Here is a 16,437-nt window from a genome sequence, read left to right as displayed (position 1 = left end):
TAGCAGGGGGGTCTTCTGGCAGGAGGGCTTGGGCACCCTTCTGCCAGCGATCTTCTGGGGGGTAAGAGCGTCTTCTGGGCAGGAGGAATTGGGCATCCCTCTTGCCTCGTTCGTTCAGGGGAGGAAAGGGGGACTAGTAGCCATGGCCACTATATTTATAATGGCAGGGAGATCCTTGCTGCGATAAGTATAGCAGTCACGTCTACAATAACCCGATTGTGTAACTGGCATCTGTAACATGGATGTTGGTTACAGAATGGGGTTTATTTTAGGCAGCCTTAGGCCTGGTTCTATATAGAACGCTTGTCGGCTTCTGAGACCAGGCGTCCTATACAAAATCTGGGCTTAAGAGACTAAAAAAGTGTAAAAATATATTGTGGGCCAGTGACGAGTGGACACATAAAGCTCGCTGCTATGAGCTTTTGTTGAGTTCAGTGGTGTTGTTGAGGCCCGGAAGAAAACCACAGGTTTGATAGAATTTGATTTGAGAAAAATTGACTTGGGGAATATACGTGTGCTGACAGGATTTGATAGTCTCCAAGTATACGTGGGTTATATATAGTTGTTATCATCAAAGGAAGAACATTAAAATTTAACTGGTATTAAAATTCTCTTTGGGTGGAAACCTCTTCATGAATGCAATTATTAACCATCTCTTTCCTAATTCGTAATCATTGTCTTTATTTTTGTGGTTTTTTTTTAGTTGCTGGAAGCAGAAACCATGCGGCACATCTTTATGAATAATTACCATCTGTGCAATGAAATCAGTGACAGAGTAGTACAACATTTTGTGCACTGCGTGGAGACACATGGGCGGCATGTAGAGTACCTGCGATTCCTGCAGACTGTTGTCAAAGCAGATGGCAAATATGTGAAGAAATGTCAGGATGTAGTAATGACTGAGGTACTGTATTCTGACGTTTCCTATACTGTACTCTGAAATACTTTTGGAAAATAGGTACAGTGTCTATCTGTCTATCTATCTATCTATGATGGATTAATGGACCTATCTGTTTAAATGGAACCACTGAATTTGCAGTCCTCAAATTAAATAGTTATCATATACAGTAGTCCTGCTTAAATGTTCAGATTTCTCTCTAGATCTGAAATAGAGAATGACACGGTGGCGGTTTACCCGCGGCCACCGCATTTTAGCCGCGGGTCACCCGCCGAAAACGGGGAAGAAAACTAGCAGTCGCTGCGGCGACGGGGACAAGGCCATTCACCGCCCGCGGGGCGGTGAATGGTCTTGTCCCCCGCAGTGAGGCATGAAGGATCGCACGGTCCCCGCAGCTCACACCCGCCCGCCCAATCGATTCCAGTGTCCAGCCAGCTCTCTCCCCTCTCCTCACCCCAGTCCGCAGATCCTCCTCCTCGGCGACCCGCACGCTACCAGAGAGCCGCGCACACCCGCCGCTGCTCAGCCTCGATCTTCTGCTCTGACGCAACCGGAAACAGGAAGTTGCAGCAGAGCAGAAGATCGAACACTGAGCAGCCGCACGTGTGCGGCTCCCTGGGAAAGCGCGCAGGTTGCCGAAAAAGAAAACCCACAAACCAAGGTGAGGAGAAGGGAGAGAGCCGGCCAAACACCAGGATCGACCGGGCAGGCAGGTAGTGGCCGCGGGGACCGTGCGATCGCTAGTGTTCCCGGCTCAAATTGGAAGGAGGGAGTGAAAGGAAAAAGGCTTATATGGATGCAGCGGGGACGGTGACGGGGCGGTGAATGGGATGGCAGTGGCGGTGACGGGGCGGTGAAAGGGATGACGGTGACGGGGCGGTGAAGGGATCGGCGGTGACGGGGCGGTGCAGAGGATGGTGGGCCGGTGACGGGGCGGTGACGGGGACAGATTTTTTCCCCGTGTCATTCTCTAATCTGAAACTCACAGGTTTGTGATGTAGGAGTCCTGCCCTCCTTCAGTCACCCTGATGAAGCCTTAAAACAAGAGTGAAGGGCCCCATTGGTGTATGCTCAACACTGTACGGTTCAAATTGCATATCAGTAATTCTTTGACTGAAATGTTTACACTGAGACTTTTGATATAAAAGTTAAGCACTTTCCAAATGAAGTTTGAATATATGAATTAAGCAAAATTAATATAAAAAAGAAAGTTTTTTGGGGACCAATGATTGAGATTTGAACTGAGGGTTCCTAGTACTGAAAGACAAAGAAGTTTGGTTCATGCAGGACGGTTCTCTGATGTCCATTTTTCCTTTCATTTAAGTGCCTTAGCACGATACCCGTATATTTTGTATATCATGGCCATCATTAAAATTTTGATTCACTGCTATTTATGCTGAGTTTGATAGCTTCAAGAGTGATTGAAGGTGATCAGCATCCATTTGACTAAGTTCAATAAAGCCTGGTCCCAGTTCATCCTTTGTGCTTCTTTTCATCTTTTTTGCCCAGTCATTCTTTTTCTGTTCATATCCTCTACCTTGTGTCATCCCACAAGAATCTATACTGTCTCCTTTGTTTTTTATGAACCAGCTAGCTACTCTGATTCAGACTTTCAATATTAGCTTTTATTTTTATGCAGACAATATTCTTGTTTTTCCTACTTCTCTTTCCCACATTGATCTTCTCTTATTACATTCATGCTTACAGGCTATTTCTACCTGGTTGTCAGAACATATATTGATTCTTAACCCAGAAAAAAACTGCAACCTGTTGGGTTACAGGCCCATTATCTTAGCCAGTTGAATCTTTGACTCTGGTTGGTATGCCTAACACCCCTGTTCTCTTTCCTTCCAACAGTGTATTTCAAAATCTTAAAGCAAGGATTCTTTGTTATATGCTGATTTCAGACAATTCCTCATGCTTAGACTTTCTACAATCACTCTTGTTTGATAGCAAAATTTGATTATTACAACTTTGTTTACGCAGGCATTATATCTGCTGAGACAAAATTACTTCAAGCCCTTCATAAAACTGCAGCAAGATTTCCTCAAAGAGTAAATCAGTTTGATCATATTATACCTTTATTTTTAAGTCTCTACTGGTTTCCATTCCCTTTTCGCTTATTTTTCAAAATCCTATGTTTGGCCCATAGGCTTTTCACTTTGGATTTTCATTTTCCCTAGCCTCTGTCATTATCCCATATACCCCATCTAGATCATTACAATTCTTGAATTCTATCCATATGGTTCTCACTTCGCCTAAAATGCACATCTAGAATCCACGAGACATGCGGCATTTTATTTTGTAATTCCAAAATTAGGGAACTACCTCCCTTCATGTTTTTGGATTGAGCTGTCTTTTAAGAAATTTTACATTCTATTGAAGACATATTGAGCAGGAATTAGTTTGGTGTTTGCTACTGAAGCTTCAGAGGGTAGGAATAGTTTTTTTGCCTACATGATGTCTTTCCTTTGGAATAGAAAGACCAAAAAGAATAGGAGTCACATTGATTGAAGGTAAAGAACTTGTAACCCAACAAGTAGTAGTTTTCTGAGGATACAAAAGTAGTTTATAATGGTCAACTGAAGTGGTTAAAGCATGCAGGTACACCTGAAGAGGGTACAAGTCAATATTAAGCAGTGAAGTAAGTAAAATGTAGTCAGCATAGAAATAAAAACCAATATTAAATGTTTGAAGTAATGTAGTCAAAGGACTCAAAATATTGAAAAGTAAGGGTGACTGAATAGAATCCTGGGGGACTCCAGATGAAGAGAGAAGGTAGAAGTGGATAAAGAAAAATGAGTAAAGAATGAATGTCCATGCAAAAATGATGAAAACAATCATAAACTGGCCCAGCCATTCCAATGTTAGCTAAACACTTGAGCAAGAGTGCATGATCAGCCAGATCAAAGATCACAGGTCAAGAGAAATAACCCTGAGCGATATCACCCTGAGAAGTGGATCAAAGTCTGCTGAGAAGAGAGGTCACCACAGATTCCATGTTGTGGTACTTTTGAAATCCTGCTTGGTATGGGTAAAAAATAAGAAAGTGTTCAATCTGAAAGAGGAGTTGTTTAAGAAAACATTTTTTGATAAGTTTAGAAAGAAAACAAAGATTAGAAACCAGATGGTAATAGATTGTCTGACTGTATCAAGAGAATGTTTGGTTTTTTGGTTTAAAAAAAAAAAAAAAAAAAAAAAAAAAAAAAGTAAATCCACAGCTTTTTTTTTTCCATAGAGAGGATACAGTCGTAGAACACAAACTTGGTTGATTAAAATCAGAACAAGTGGAAGTAAACTTTGAGAAGAAGATTGAAGGAGGAAGAGATAGGATCCAAAGCACAGGCTGACAATCTCATTGAACCCAGACTGACACAGAGAGAATTGTCGTATTTTTCGCTCCATAAGACGCACCTGACCATAAGATGTATCCTAGATTTAGAGGAGGAAAACAAGAAAAAAAACATTCTGACCCAAATTCTCCCTGTCAGGATCTGCACCCTGTCCCCCCCTCTGGTGGTCTAATGGTAGGCCAAGACAGGGCACAGAGCAGGCAGGTGTAGTGGCCTAGTGACAGGCAGGCAGGCCTAGTGGCAGGCAGGCATGCCCCATATCCCTCACGTACCCCCCAGTACCTTAAATCATCCCCCATGCCCCCATGTACCCCCAGTACCTTAAATCATCCCTCATACCCCCATGAACCCCCAGTACCTTAAATCATCCCCATACCCCCACATGCCCCCAGTACCTTAAATCATCCCATGTCCTTAAATCATCCCCCATGTGCCCCCCAGTACCTTAAACTATCCCCCCATACAACCATTTGCCTCCCCAGTACCTTTCATCATCCCCCCCCCCACATATCATCCCAGTACCTTTTTTAATCATCCCCCTGGTACCTTTATTCACATCCCTTCGGTACCTTTTTTAATTCATCCCTGCTTAGACAGCTCTCATTTTTCCCAGCCAGCAGGCGCACAGTCCAGAAGCACAGAGATCAGGAGCAAGCCCTCCACGCTCCTGCCTGGGCCCGCGCCGATCTCCGAATGGCTGCAGTCAGTTCTCGCGAGTCCTGCGAGAGCTAACTGATGCTATTCGGAGATCGGTGTCTAACATAATCAGGCTCAAGGAATGAGCATCGACGTATGACATAATCAGGCTCGAGGAATGGGCATCGACATGGCAGATGAGGTTCAACGTGGACAAGTGTAAAGTGATGCAAGTCGATAGCAAAAATCCCATGCACGAATACAGGATGGCCGGGGCAGTACTTGGAGAGACCTCCCAGGAAAGGGACTTGTGAGTTCTGATTGACAAGTCGATGAAGCTGTCTGCGCAATGTGCGGTGGTGGCAAAAAGGGCAAACAGAATGCTAGGAATGATAAAGAAGGGGATCACGAACAGATCGGAAAAGGTTATCATGCTGCTGTACCAGGCCATGGAGCTCCCTCACCTGGAGTACTGCATATAGCACTTGTTGCCATACATGAAGAAGGACACAGTACTACTCGAAAGGGTCCAGAGAAGAGCGACTAAGATGGTTAAGGGGTTGGAGGAGCTGCCATACAGCGAAAGATTAGAGAAACTGGGCTTCTTCTCCCTCAAACAGAGGAGATTGAGAGGGGACATGATCGAAACATTCAAGGTACTGAAGGGAATAGACTTAGAAGATAAGGACAGGTTGTTCACCTTCTCCAAGGTAGGGAGAACGAGAGGGCACTCTCTAAAGTTGAAAGGGGATTGATTTTGTACAAACGTAAGGAATTTCTTCTTCACCCAGAGAGTGGTAGAAAATTGGAACGCTCTTCCGGAGTCTGTCATAGGGGAAGCACCCTCCAGAGATTCAAGACAAAGTTAGACAAGTTCCTGCTGAACAAGGACGTACGCTGGTAGGGTAGTCTCAGTTAGGGCGCTGTGAGTGGACTGCTGGGCATGATGGACCACTGGTCTGACCCAGCAGCGGCATTTCTTATGTTCTTATCCCTGCGCTTCTGGCCTGTGTGCCACTGGCCAGGAAATACAATGGACCACCAGGTACAATGGCAGCGAGCTGGCAGGCAGGTGGGTTTTAAAGATACAACAGTGGCTGATGGCGGCGGGGGTGTTTAAAAGATGCAGTGGTGGCAGGGGGCGTTTTAAAGATGCGGCAGTGGCAGGGGGGTTAAAAAATATGTGGCGGCAGAGGGGGTTAAAAGATTCAGCAGCGGCAGGGGTGGTTAAAAACATGCGGCGGCGGCAGGGGGGTTTAAAAGATGCAGTGGTGGCAAGGGGGTTTAAAAGTTGCTGCGGCAGCGGGCTTAATTTGTATCTTCGTTTCATAAGACACACTTACATTTCCACCGCCTTTTTAGCGGTGGAAAAAGTGTGTCTTATGGAGCAAAAAATACGGTAATTATCAAAGGGAGAGAAAAGTGTCAACTAAGATGTAGACAAAGACTGACTAGAAGATGTATCCTGAGTTGTAAAAAGTTCCTCAGAAGAAGCAGGCTGAGTTAGCCCAAAAGAAAGAGTATCAACTTTTTCTATGAAACACTGGGCTAAAGATTCAGTAGAGTAGACAGCTTTGTTGCAAAACTATATGAAAAAAAAATGCTTAGGAGGATAAGAAAAAGTACCAGAGACATAAAATAGCTCTTCTTAGCTTGCTTCAGATGAAAATTAAAATAAAGTTCTGATTTACAAAGGTTACATAATGTTGAAGTGTCATGTTAATGCCAAAGAGTACATTACATTACATTAGTGATTTCTATTCCGCTTGTACCTTGCGGTTCAAAGCGGATTACATTGGAATATTTTTGGTGTTTTCCTCTTTTGTTTTGATTTTTTTTTTTTTTTTTTTTGTGTTCTTTGAAAAATAGTCCTAATCATAGGTTCACAATGTTGGATTCCATAATAGGAGTAAGTACCCAGAAAAATAATCTTGGAGATATTGTGGTTCTTATGTTGAAATCCTTAGCTCAGTGTGCGTTGGTGATTAAAAAAAATCAATAGAAAGCTTGGGTTATTGGGAAAGAAATGGAAATGAAAAAAGATAATATCATGATACCTCTGGTTCTATCCATTGGCAATCAAGTTTAATCAATCCATCACAAAACATCGGAGCGGTTTACAATCAAAGCAAATAAAACAGAGAGTAGAAGGATGGATAGTGATAGAGAGAGATAAGGGAGAGGAGAAATACAATAATTAAAAGGACAGAATAATAGAGCCAATAGAAGGATAGGGGAATAGAACTGTACCTACAGCTGAGAAGAGAGGGGAACTTAGTCAAATGCATCTTTGAACAGAAATGTCTTGAGAGCTGTTTTAAATCTATCCTGAGAAGGTAATGATCAAAGGAAGGAGGGCAGGATGTTCCAAAGAGTAGGGCTAGCCATAGAGAAAATGCTTTGTTGAGTGGAGTAATAAGTGATTTGTCTCAAGGTTGGGATGACTATTAAGTTCTGCTGTAGGGAATGGAGAGTACGGGATAGTGCATAAAGGATCAGCAGACTATCAAGGAAGGATGGGGATTGGGTTTGTCGAATTTCAAAAGCTAGTAGAGGACCTATGTTAATCTGAGATTATAGGAAGCCAGTGAATTGATTTAAGAAGAGGGGTAACGAGATCAAATTTCTTCTTACACCACTCTGAATATCGGCCTCCAGGAGTCTATGTATAGCAGTAATATTCAACTGGAGAACATGTGGAAGGGCATAATCAAAAGAAACGTCTGTTCTCAAAAAATATGTCTAGAATATATATTTTTTGAAAATCATCTATCTGGATGTCCAGACCATTGATCGTCCAGATTGTCAGTATGTCTATGTTTATACCACATTGGGGAGGAGGGTGAGTGGAAGCTGCCAAACCACCTAGGTAAAATTGTAGTGGCACAGTGGTGGCAAGCTATTTCTCTGGTGCCAAGTTGTTCCAGTGCTAATTTTGGAACTCTGTTAACTGAATCTGGCCTTTATACTATAAGTTTAGATTAAGTGCATAGAGATAATGTTAAAATGCATAGAGATAATGTTTAAATGCATTCTCTAAATTCGTAATTCTGTTGTTTCAGCTGGTAAACGGAGGTGAAGATGTGCTGATATTCTACAATGACAGAGCATCTTTTCCCATCCTTCTTCAAATGATGTGTTCAGAACGTGACCGAGCAGATGAAAGTAGTCCTTTAGCTTATCACATCACACTGGTAGAATTGCTGGCAGCCTGCACAGAAGGAAAAAATGTGTACACAGAGATCAAATGCAATTCCCTGCTACCGCTAGATGACATAGTGAGAGTTGTAACCCATGATGACTGCATACCAGAGGTAAATCTCATAGTTATTCCAATCCTACCATCCCTGCTGTTTTTTTGTGTGGAAGAAGTAGGGCCCAATATTCAGCCAGCGGCGATCAGCTGCTGGTTTTATACCTGGAAATTCAATGCTAGGCTATGTCTGGGCTTGAATTTCCAGATATACAGAGCTGGCCAACATATAGCTAGTTAAGTGCAATATTTGGTACTTAATTGGCTATAAAGAATTGCATAAGAAAAGCCTTACTGGGTCAGACCAATGGTCCATCAAGCCCAGTAGCCCGTTCTCATGGTGGCCAATCCAGGTCACTAGTAACTGGCGAAAACCCAAGGTGTAGCAATATTCCATGCTACCGATACAGGGCAAGCAGTGGCTTCCCCTATGTCTTTCTCAATAAAGACTATGGACTTTTCCTCTAGGAACTTGTCCAAACCTTTCTTAAAATCAGCTATGCTGTTTTTTTATGCTGTCACCTTTAACCAGTCAAGTGCCTCCAAAGTAGCTGATTTCGGTATGGACATTTTCAGTGGTACTATCTGGTTACTGTACACGCTCGAATATAAACTAAGATTATTGGGCCAAAAAAAGGCCCAAAAATTGGGTTCTTGGTTTATGTTTGAGTCTTCTCCCTCCACCAGTACAAGCCCCCCAAACCAGCATACTGCTTATTCTTTCTCCATGGTAAAAATAGCCGCCGAGACTCCCAGTGTCATTCTTCCATAGAACTAGGCACTGCATAAGTTTGGGAGATCGAATGATTGAGCTATGTGAGAAGGGTCTTGCCAACACCACTACTGAACTATTGGTTACATTTACTGTTCTTGACTCTTAGGTGGGATTGGTGGATGGGTGGGTGGGGAGGGGGGGGGGGCAACTTGCCAGTGTCATTAATGTGATTGTCAGTAATCCTTGGAGACATATTGGTGTCTGAGGTTATTAGGCTTTATTGAGTGGGGAGGGCATAGCAGGAGAGGGCAGGGGGATTGGGTTGGAAATGCATGGAGCTGCAGTGAACATAAAGGGGTATGTAAGTGGAGTATGAATAGTATGAATAGAGAGGAGGCAAGCATGAACAAATGGAATGCATGGATGAAGACTGTGGTAAAAAAGAAGAATGAATAGAATTCTCAGGTGATGGCTGGGTGCCCAAACTCCTGGATCAGAGTGTTTATGCAATGTTGTAATAGCTTAAATCTCTAAAAGGAAAACCAATAGTGTAAGAAATAATTGGTATGGTTTTGTTGTACTTTTTCCCAAATATATCTGATGTGTTTAATTTTATATATATATTTCTTATAATTAAACACATTTAGATATATTGGGAGAAAGTACAACAAAACCATAGTAATTATTTCTTACTCTATTGGTTTTCCTTTTTAGAGATTTAAGTTGATGATACTTTGAAAACCATAAATTTATGTTGTAATAGCTACCATAATGAAAGGAACTAAGCAGCCTACTAAAGTGAGAATAGCATTTTGAAATGTATGTGGAGTAAATTTTCTCAACAAACAAAGCAAGTTGTTGGCCCACTTAAAAAAACAAGATGTAGCTTACAAGAGACCAAAATGACAGATGTTGAACACCTGAAATGGATGTCTGGTTGGGTGGGAGAGGCTTATTGTTCTCCACTGCGCATAGGAGGGGAGAACACTATATTAATAAATGACTAAAATGTCAGACTAAACTGTTATTGAAAGATCTCTTTAGAAGTTATTTACTATTGCAAGTGGATCTCTGTGGCTTGAGCTTTAATTGCTGGTGGCATATGTTCTCAACACCTATGAGCATGCGTTTTACAAACAATTGATACATTGTCATATGATACTCGTCCGCTGATGTTGGTGGGGGACCTGAACCAAGTATTAGACCCCCCCCAGCTATATAAGTCGTTGATGGATCACACTCTGCTCTGGGACAACAAAAGAGAGTGCCTTATCTCTGTGCTTCTTTGGATCTCGTAGATCTGTGGAGGGGCATAATCGAAAGGGACGTCTAAGTCCGTTTACGTCCATCTTGCAAGTCGTCCAAAGTTAAAAAGAGCCTAAGACACATTTTCAAAAGATACGTCCAACTTTTTTTTACTTTTGAAAATCGTCTAATTATACGTCCTGCCGATCTGATCGGCCAAGCCGCTAAATCGTCCATCTTTATACCACATTTCCGTTTCAACTTTCCGTCCAAGTCCAAAACACCTAGAACAAGCCCTGTTAGATGTGGGAGGAGTCTGCAAAGTGATGGACTGCACACCCAGACATGCCACCCAAATAGTGGGGTACCTTACAGGGCACTGCTGAGAACTTCACAAAAAGGGTGCCATGGCTTCTCCTCACTACAGCTCCCTTTAGGTGATGGAGAGCCCCCAAACCACCTCCAGAATCCCCTAGATGCACTTATCTACTACCCCAGTAGCCCTTATGGCTGCAGGAGCCACTTATGTGCCAGTACAAAAGGGTTTGGGAGGTGTATAGGGGAGTGCACATGTTTCAATATCAATGCAGTGATTACAGGGGCTTATGGGCATGGGTCCTCCTCTCTATGGGTCCCTAACCCACCCCCAAGACGACTTAAGCTACCTCTGGGCTGGACGACTAGGCTTTCCTATATCAGGCGGCCAGGTGATGATGGTCTGGAAGCTGAAATTTAAAGTTGTGAATAAAATTTTTATGGAGGTGGGGGGGGGGTTGGTGATCACTGGGGTAGTGTGTGGGGGTCTGTGTTATGTGTTTGCAGTTCTTATCTGGTGAGTTTAGGTGTTTTACATGATCTAAGTCACAACGTCCAAGTTCCGTCTAGGATCTGTTAAACTTTCGGTTATACATGCTGTATGACTAAGTCTAAGCCGGCCCACGTCCAGCCCAACTCCCGCCCTTGACACGCCTCCTGAAACGCCCCGTTTAGCTTTGGACGTTGAGCGGCACTATGAAGGCCTAGGTCGTTGTTAAATACGTTCAAAACCCAGTTTTATTATCGGCGCTTGGACGTTTTTGAGAAATGTTTGTCCAAGTGCTGACTTAGGCTGGTTTTTAGACATTTTTGTCTTTCGATTATGAGCCCCATAGTGTCTTCTGCATCTCTAGGGTCCTGAATTTTTGTTGGTTTTTGATAAAATTAAAAATAAAAAAACCTCTTGGCATTCCTTTCTTTCTTCTGCCTAATTGAGGCAGGGTCTTTCAGTCTCCTTTAGCCTCGAGGGTGCCACACTCAGTGATGAGTTCCCCCCCGCCTTCTGTTCAGCTGTCTATTTAAGTTAATGAACTAAATATAAATGGAATTAAATTAAATTATAAACAAAAAAATATATTTAAAAGGAGAAAAAAAGGTGGCTGGAGTCTGATTGATGAGGAGGCTAGCTACACAACAATCTGTATCATACAAGATTTATCTTGATACAGATGTAGCCGCTGAGGTCTACTCCTTCTTATCTCTAATGACAGAAGATGAGTATTATTATTCTATTTGAAAATATTTTAGTCTATTGAGGCAATTGTGCTGGAGAAAGTGAAGACATTTGAATGTTTGGTATGAATTTTTTTTTTTAATTCTTTATTTATCGTTTTAAAATTCTTAACAAAATCAAAATATTTTGTACAGAAAGATTGTTAGATCAAACACAAAATTATAAGAAAATCATTTACATGATGTAGAAAGAAAAAGTTCTAGTCGAACAATCTCAAGTCCTCTATAATATGATCCAAGATTGTTTATGAGTGAACTTTAGGAAATCAATTTATAATTCTATACAAAGAAAACAGTATCGCGTGCCTGGCTTGAGGAATTATTCTAATATCAAATCCAATTAGTTTTACTATTACGTTGTTGTTACTGTAGTAGTTGTTGTTCCTTCTTTTTCCAGACGTTTCAGTGTCAGAAAGGCTGTAAGTTGAGATGGTTCAAAAAACACATACTTATTATCTCGATACCTTATTATACATTTACATGGGAAACGTAAAAAGAAAATACCACCCAGCTGTGTAACTCCTGCTTTCATCAAAAGAAACTGCCGCCTACGATTCTGAGTTTCTCTACTAACGTCTGGAAACATTTGAATTTTCAAACCCAAAAATTCTTTATTCTTGTTTCTAAAGAACATTTTCAAAATCCAATCCTTATCCGGCAACAACGCCACAGATAGTAAGAGAGTTGCTGGTTTAACCAAATCTTTATCTGATGTTTCCAGGATTGCTGCCAAGTCTTGTTGATGTTTGGTATGAATTAATGCTAACTAAGGAGATAAAGGAATGCAGAAGTAAGGACTATATGCTGATTATTGGATTTTGAATTCCTTACTTGAACTGTTTTTTTTTAAATTTGCCAATTTATCTTGTCACTATAAACAGTACATGAATAAAAGCATGTTTAAAAACAATTGCATATCACAAAAGCTAAAGCATACAACAAAGGCATGTGAATGGAGGCAATTACAAAAAACAAGGAACCATGAAGAATGAAAATATAAAAATGAGAAATGGGCATAGAACATTTATCAAAGCATAATTAAAATAATTTGAGGCATATGTTTGAAAGCAAAAGCATATTATTAAGCATATAGCGCAAGTATATGGCCATAATTGAGTTAAAGTAACCAGAAACCAGTGTCGAGTCTATCGAGCCCATGCAGCATATTCACCAATAAAGTGAGTTTTTGAACAAAACACCCTTGGCTGATCTGTTGACATCCTGCTCTCGCAACTCCCCTGTTGTGTCCAGAATTTAGGTGCCATGTTACAGAATATCTGCATGTAAGCCTAACTACTATTAGTTGAGTGCAAGCATTTACACCAGCTTTTGGTAGGCGTAAGTGCTTGCGTTGAAAGTTAGGCGTGAAATGTGCACTAAGCTAATATTCTGAGCGTGGATCATAATGGTGCCGAACCTTGGGTACCATTTACTGAACCTATCCCCTCCTTAAAGCCGCACTAGCATTTTTAGCGGCGGCCACAGTGGTAACAGTTCGGATGCCACCGTGGCCAGCGCTAAAAATGCTAGCACAGCTTTGTGAAGGAGGGGGCTAGTCCTCTGTGTTTATAGAAAAAAACTGTAATATATTAAATTAGATGAACATTACTGTTTAGTATATATTCTTTTAGAGTTGGAAGAATGAAGAGAAAAATGCTGTCATTTGCACAATCATTTTACAAGAAAGAATTTTGCTGATATGAAGATTTCTGTTATCATCTAATTGCTTTGTTCTAACAGGTTAAGATTGCTTATGTGAATTTTGTTAACCACTGCTATGTGGATACAGAAGTTGAGATGAAGGAGATCTATACCAGTAATCACATTTGGAAATTATTTGAAAACTTCCTTATTGATATGGCTAGGGTAAGTTTTATGAACAATACATGTATTTTAGGTATATTTAAATGATTTAAATTCATGTATAAAAGCACTAGGGAGAGGTTCAGCCCCTCTGTCTGGAAGTACAATAACCTATGTGAAATATACTAAAGGGGAAAAGTAGAGCATGGGCTTGGCAAATATGATATCAAAAATGGCATTTTTATAATAAGATTTATTTTCAAAATCAAACTTAAACAGCACAAGAAAAACCATGCTTTTCACTTTCCTATTTATTAAGTATAATGAGTTGACTATTTAGGAGCCAGTATGTCACTTTAAACCTGTGTTTAATATTGGATTCTGAATGTTCAACATTAATGATACAGGAATTTTTATGCATGTTTGCTGTAGTCCATGTTAATACAAAGTAATGCCAGAATACTTATTTAGCTAGGATATTTATTAACAGGAGTATGGCAAGCAAAATGTTTTTATTAATTTCCTATATAAATTTCATTTGGGGGGCAAGGTCATCAATAGTACGCACAATTGTTCAAATAGTGTGCCCTATTGATCAATAGTGCATCGTATGGCTCAACCATATACATTATTATGCAGTAGGCATCCATCGATAAGCAGGCATAATATTCTCACATGTGAGTGATGTCACCCATAGAACCTGGATGAATACTGCAAAGTACATTGTCACTTTAGGCAGTGCCCATACTGGGCACATGCCGGTGTCTTCTTGCCTGTCGTCAGTTCACAGGACCATCAGTTTTTTAGCTTCTCGGCTCCACAGAAAACTATCTTTGGTTTCTCCTCAGCATGACAAGCTGTAGGTATTTTTTCATGCCTTCCAGGTTTAATTTTATTGTACTTTTCTTCATAATTCTTCATTTCTCTCATTTTGTAGTCATTCTCTTGAATTTGGTTCAGTTTTCTTCATTTTTGATTTTTGGCTTTCAGGCCACTTTGAGACCTTTTTTGCCTCAGGGAGCATCGACTTTTACTTGAGTACCCTGGGTCAAGCCTTTTGACTTTACATCGGTTGTTTTTCCTTCATATCAAAGAGGGTGCTGAGCAGCTTCAAGAAATCTATTGCATATAATCAGACCATTTCATAGTAACATAGTAATTGACAGCAGATAATGAGACCTGAATGGCCCATCCAGTCAGCCCAAAATTACAAATTACAAATTCATGATTAAGTTCAATTGTCTTTGTTCATTGATATTTCTGGGTCATAGTCTGTCCGGTACTATGCTTAGGTTTCAACTACTAGAGTTGCTGTCAAAGCTCACTCAAGCCTATTTAAACCATCCCAAATTACGTGAGTTCCCGTCAAGCCCGCCACAGCCCATCCTAAGCCGAATGTCCATATACGGACACAAATTGTTCAAGTCTGCCCAGTATTGGCCTTAGTTCTTTAATTTGTACTCTTCATGCTGATTAGAAATCCTCTGCATTTGCCCCACTCTTTTTTGAGTTCCATCATCGTTTTCTTCTCCACCACCTCCCTTGGGAGGGCATTCCAGGCATCAAAAACTCTCTCTGTCAATTTATGACCTTTAGTTTTACCATTTTCAACTGACCACTTCAAGTCTTATATCATTCACCAGATGCGGTCTCCAAAATTGAACACAATACTTTTAGGATGACATTGGATAAGGTTGCCCCGCATAGAGAAATAACGGTGGGAAAGCAACATAAGAAGAGGGAGCACCTGACCATGGAGTTACTGATGCTACGAACGAAGCTTCGCCAAAAAGAAAGAGATTGGAGGAAGTAGTGTACAGAGAGGTTGCGCAAAGAATATTTTTCGCATCTACTTATATGTAGAGGACTGGTTAACTCTCATAGGAAGAGGTTTTATGGGCAACAGTTGAAGGATTCTCTGAGCCGCCCGAAGGAGTTTAATAACTGTTTTTGAGTCAAAGTTTGATACAATTGTGAAGGGGATTCCTCAAGTTCAGGAATCAGGAATTACAAGCTGGAATGCATCAACAGTGTGGGATATATTCGACTCTGTCAACCTTCATTCTGTGATTAACCTGCTGAATGCATGTAGGCCAACAATAGCATCTTGTGATCTATGCTTCCCAAAATGGTTACAATAATTGCACAGTCAATTAGGTTCTGTGCTTATAAAAATTATGAATCTTAGTTTGTGTGAAGGGGTGGTTCCTCTGATGTTAAAAATCTCAACAGTTAAGCCAGTAATGAAAGATGCAAAAGTTGGGAAGAATGAACCTTCAAATTATAGACCTGTTGCATCAGCATCAGTTTTGGTGAAAATATTAGAAAAACTGGTGTATATTCAACTTGATGAATACATCCAAAGGTCCTATCTTTTGGACTTTCATAAGTATGCCTTCCGTTCCTGACATAATACAGAGGCTCTGTTGGTATTATTGGTGGATGAGATAAGGTGCGGATAAAGTGAAAGAATATGTTATGTTATCCCTGGACATTAACACTGCCTTTGATACCCTTGATCATAAAATCTTTCTGCAGCGACTGAGTTGTTGCGAGATAGAGGGAGTAATTAACTCATGGTTTAAGTCTTTTCTTTCTGACTGGAGACAGGAAGTTTGCATTAATGGTCAAAGCTCTGTGCAGAGAAAAATACAGACAGGAGTTCCTCAGGGATCTTCTCTCTCGGCAGCATTGTTCAACATTGTGTGCGTTACTGCGAGAGCTGGGGTATCATACAGGATATATGCCGTTGACCAGTTGTTTTTCTTCCTTTGGAAAAGTCAGTGGTTTTGACTGAGCAGAAGTTGGATACTATCTTGGCTAAGGTTAAACATTGGAGGTGTGAGAATAAGTTGATGCTAAAATTTACAAAAAACTAAGGTGATGTATCTGGCAAGAACACCAATAGTGAATCTTCCTGGAACTCTGGGAGTACTAGATGCTATTGTCCAGGTGTTCACAGAATTCCGTTATCTTAGAGTGGTTT

At 40.9% G+C, this 16,437-nt stretch overlaps 1 protein-coding gene across 5 annotated transcripts in view; it reads left to right on the top strand.

Moving 5' to 3' along the window:
- The window catches only part of ITPR2 (inositol 1,4,5-trisphosphate receptor type 2), a 665,265-nt gene that overhangs the window by 314,527 nt on the left and 334,301 nt on the right, over positions 1-16,437 (top strand). For all 5 annotated transcript variants that reach the window (XM_033951965.1, XM_033951964.1, XM_033951968.1 and 2 more), the window contains 3 exons: positions 704-904; positions 7,950-8,201; positions 13,389-13,514. In XM_033951965.1, the coding sequence (XP_033807856.1) occupies positions 704-904; positions 7,950-8,201; positions 13,389-13,514 (579 nt within the window). The remainder of the gene's footprint in view (positions 1-703; positions 905-7,949; positions 8,202-13,388; positions 13,515-16,437) is intronic.

Source organism: Geotrypetes seraphini, chromosome 7 (genome assembly GCF_902459505.1).
Source record: "Geotrypetes seraphini chromosome 7, aGeoSer1.1, whole genome shotgun sequence".
NCBI classification, from domain to species: Eukaryota; Metazoa; Chordata; class Amphibia; order Gymnophiona; family Dermophiidae; genus Geotrypetes; species Geotrypetes seraphini.
Note: the sequence above shows the minus strand (reverse complement) of the source record. Positions and strands in the feature narration are given on the sequence as shown.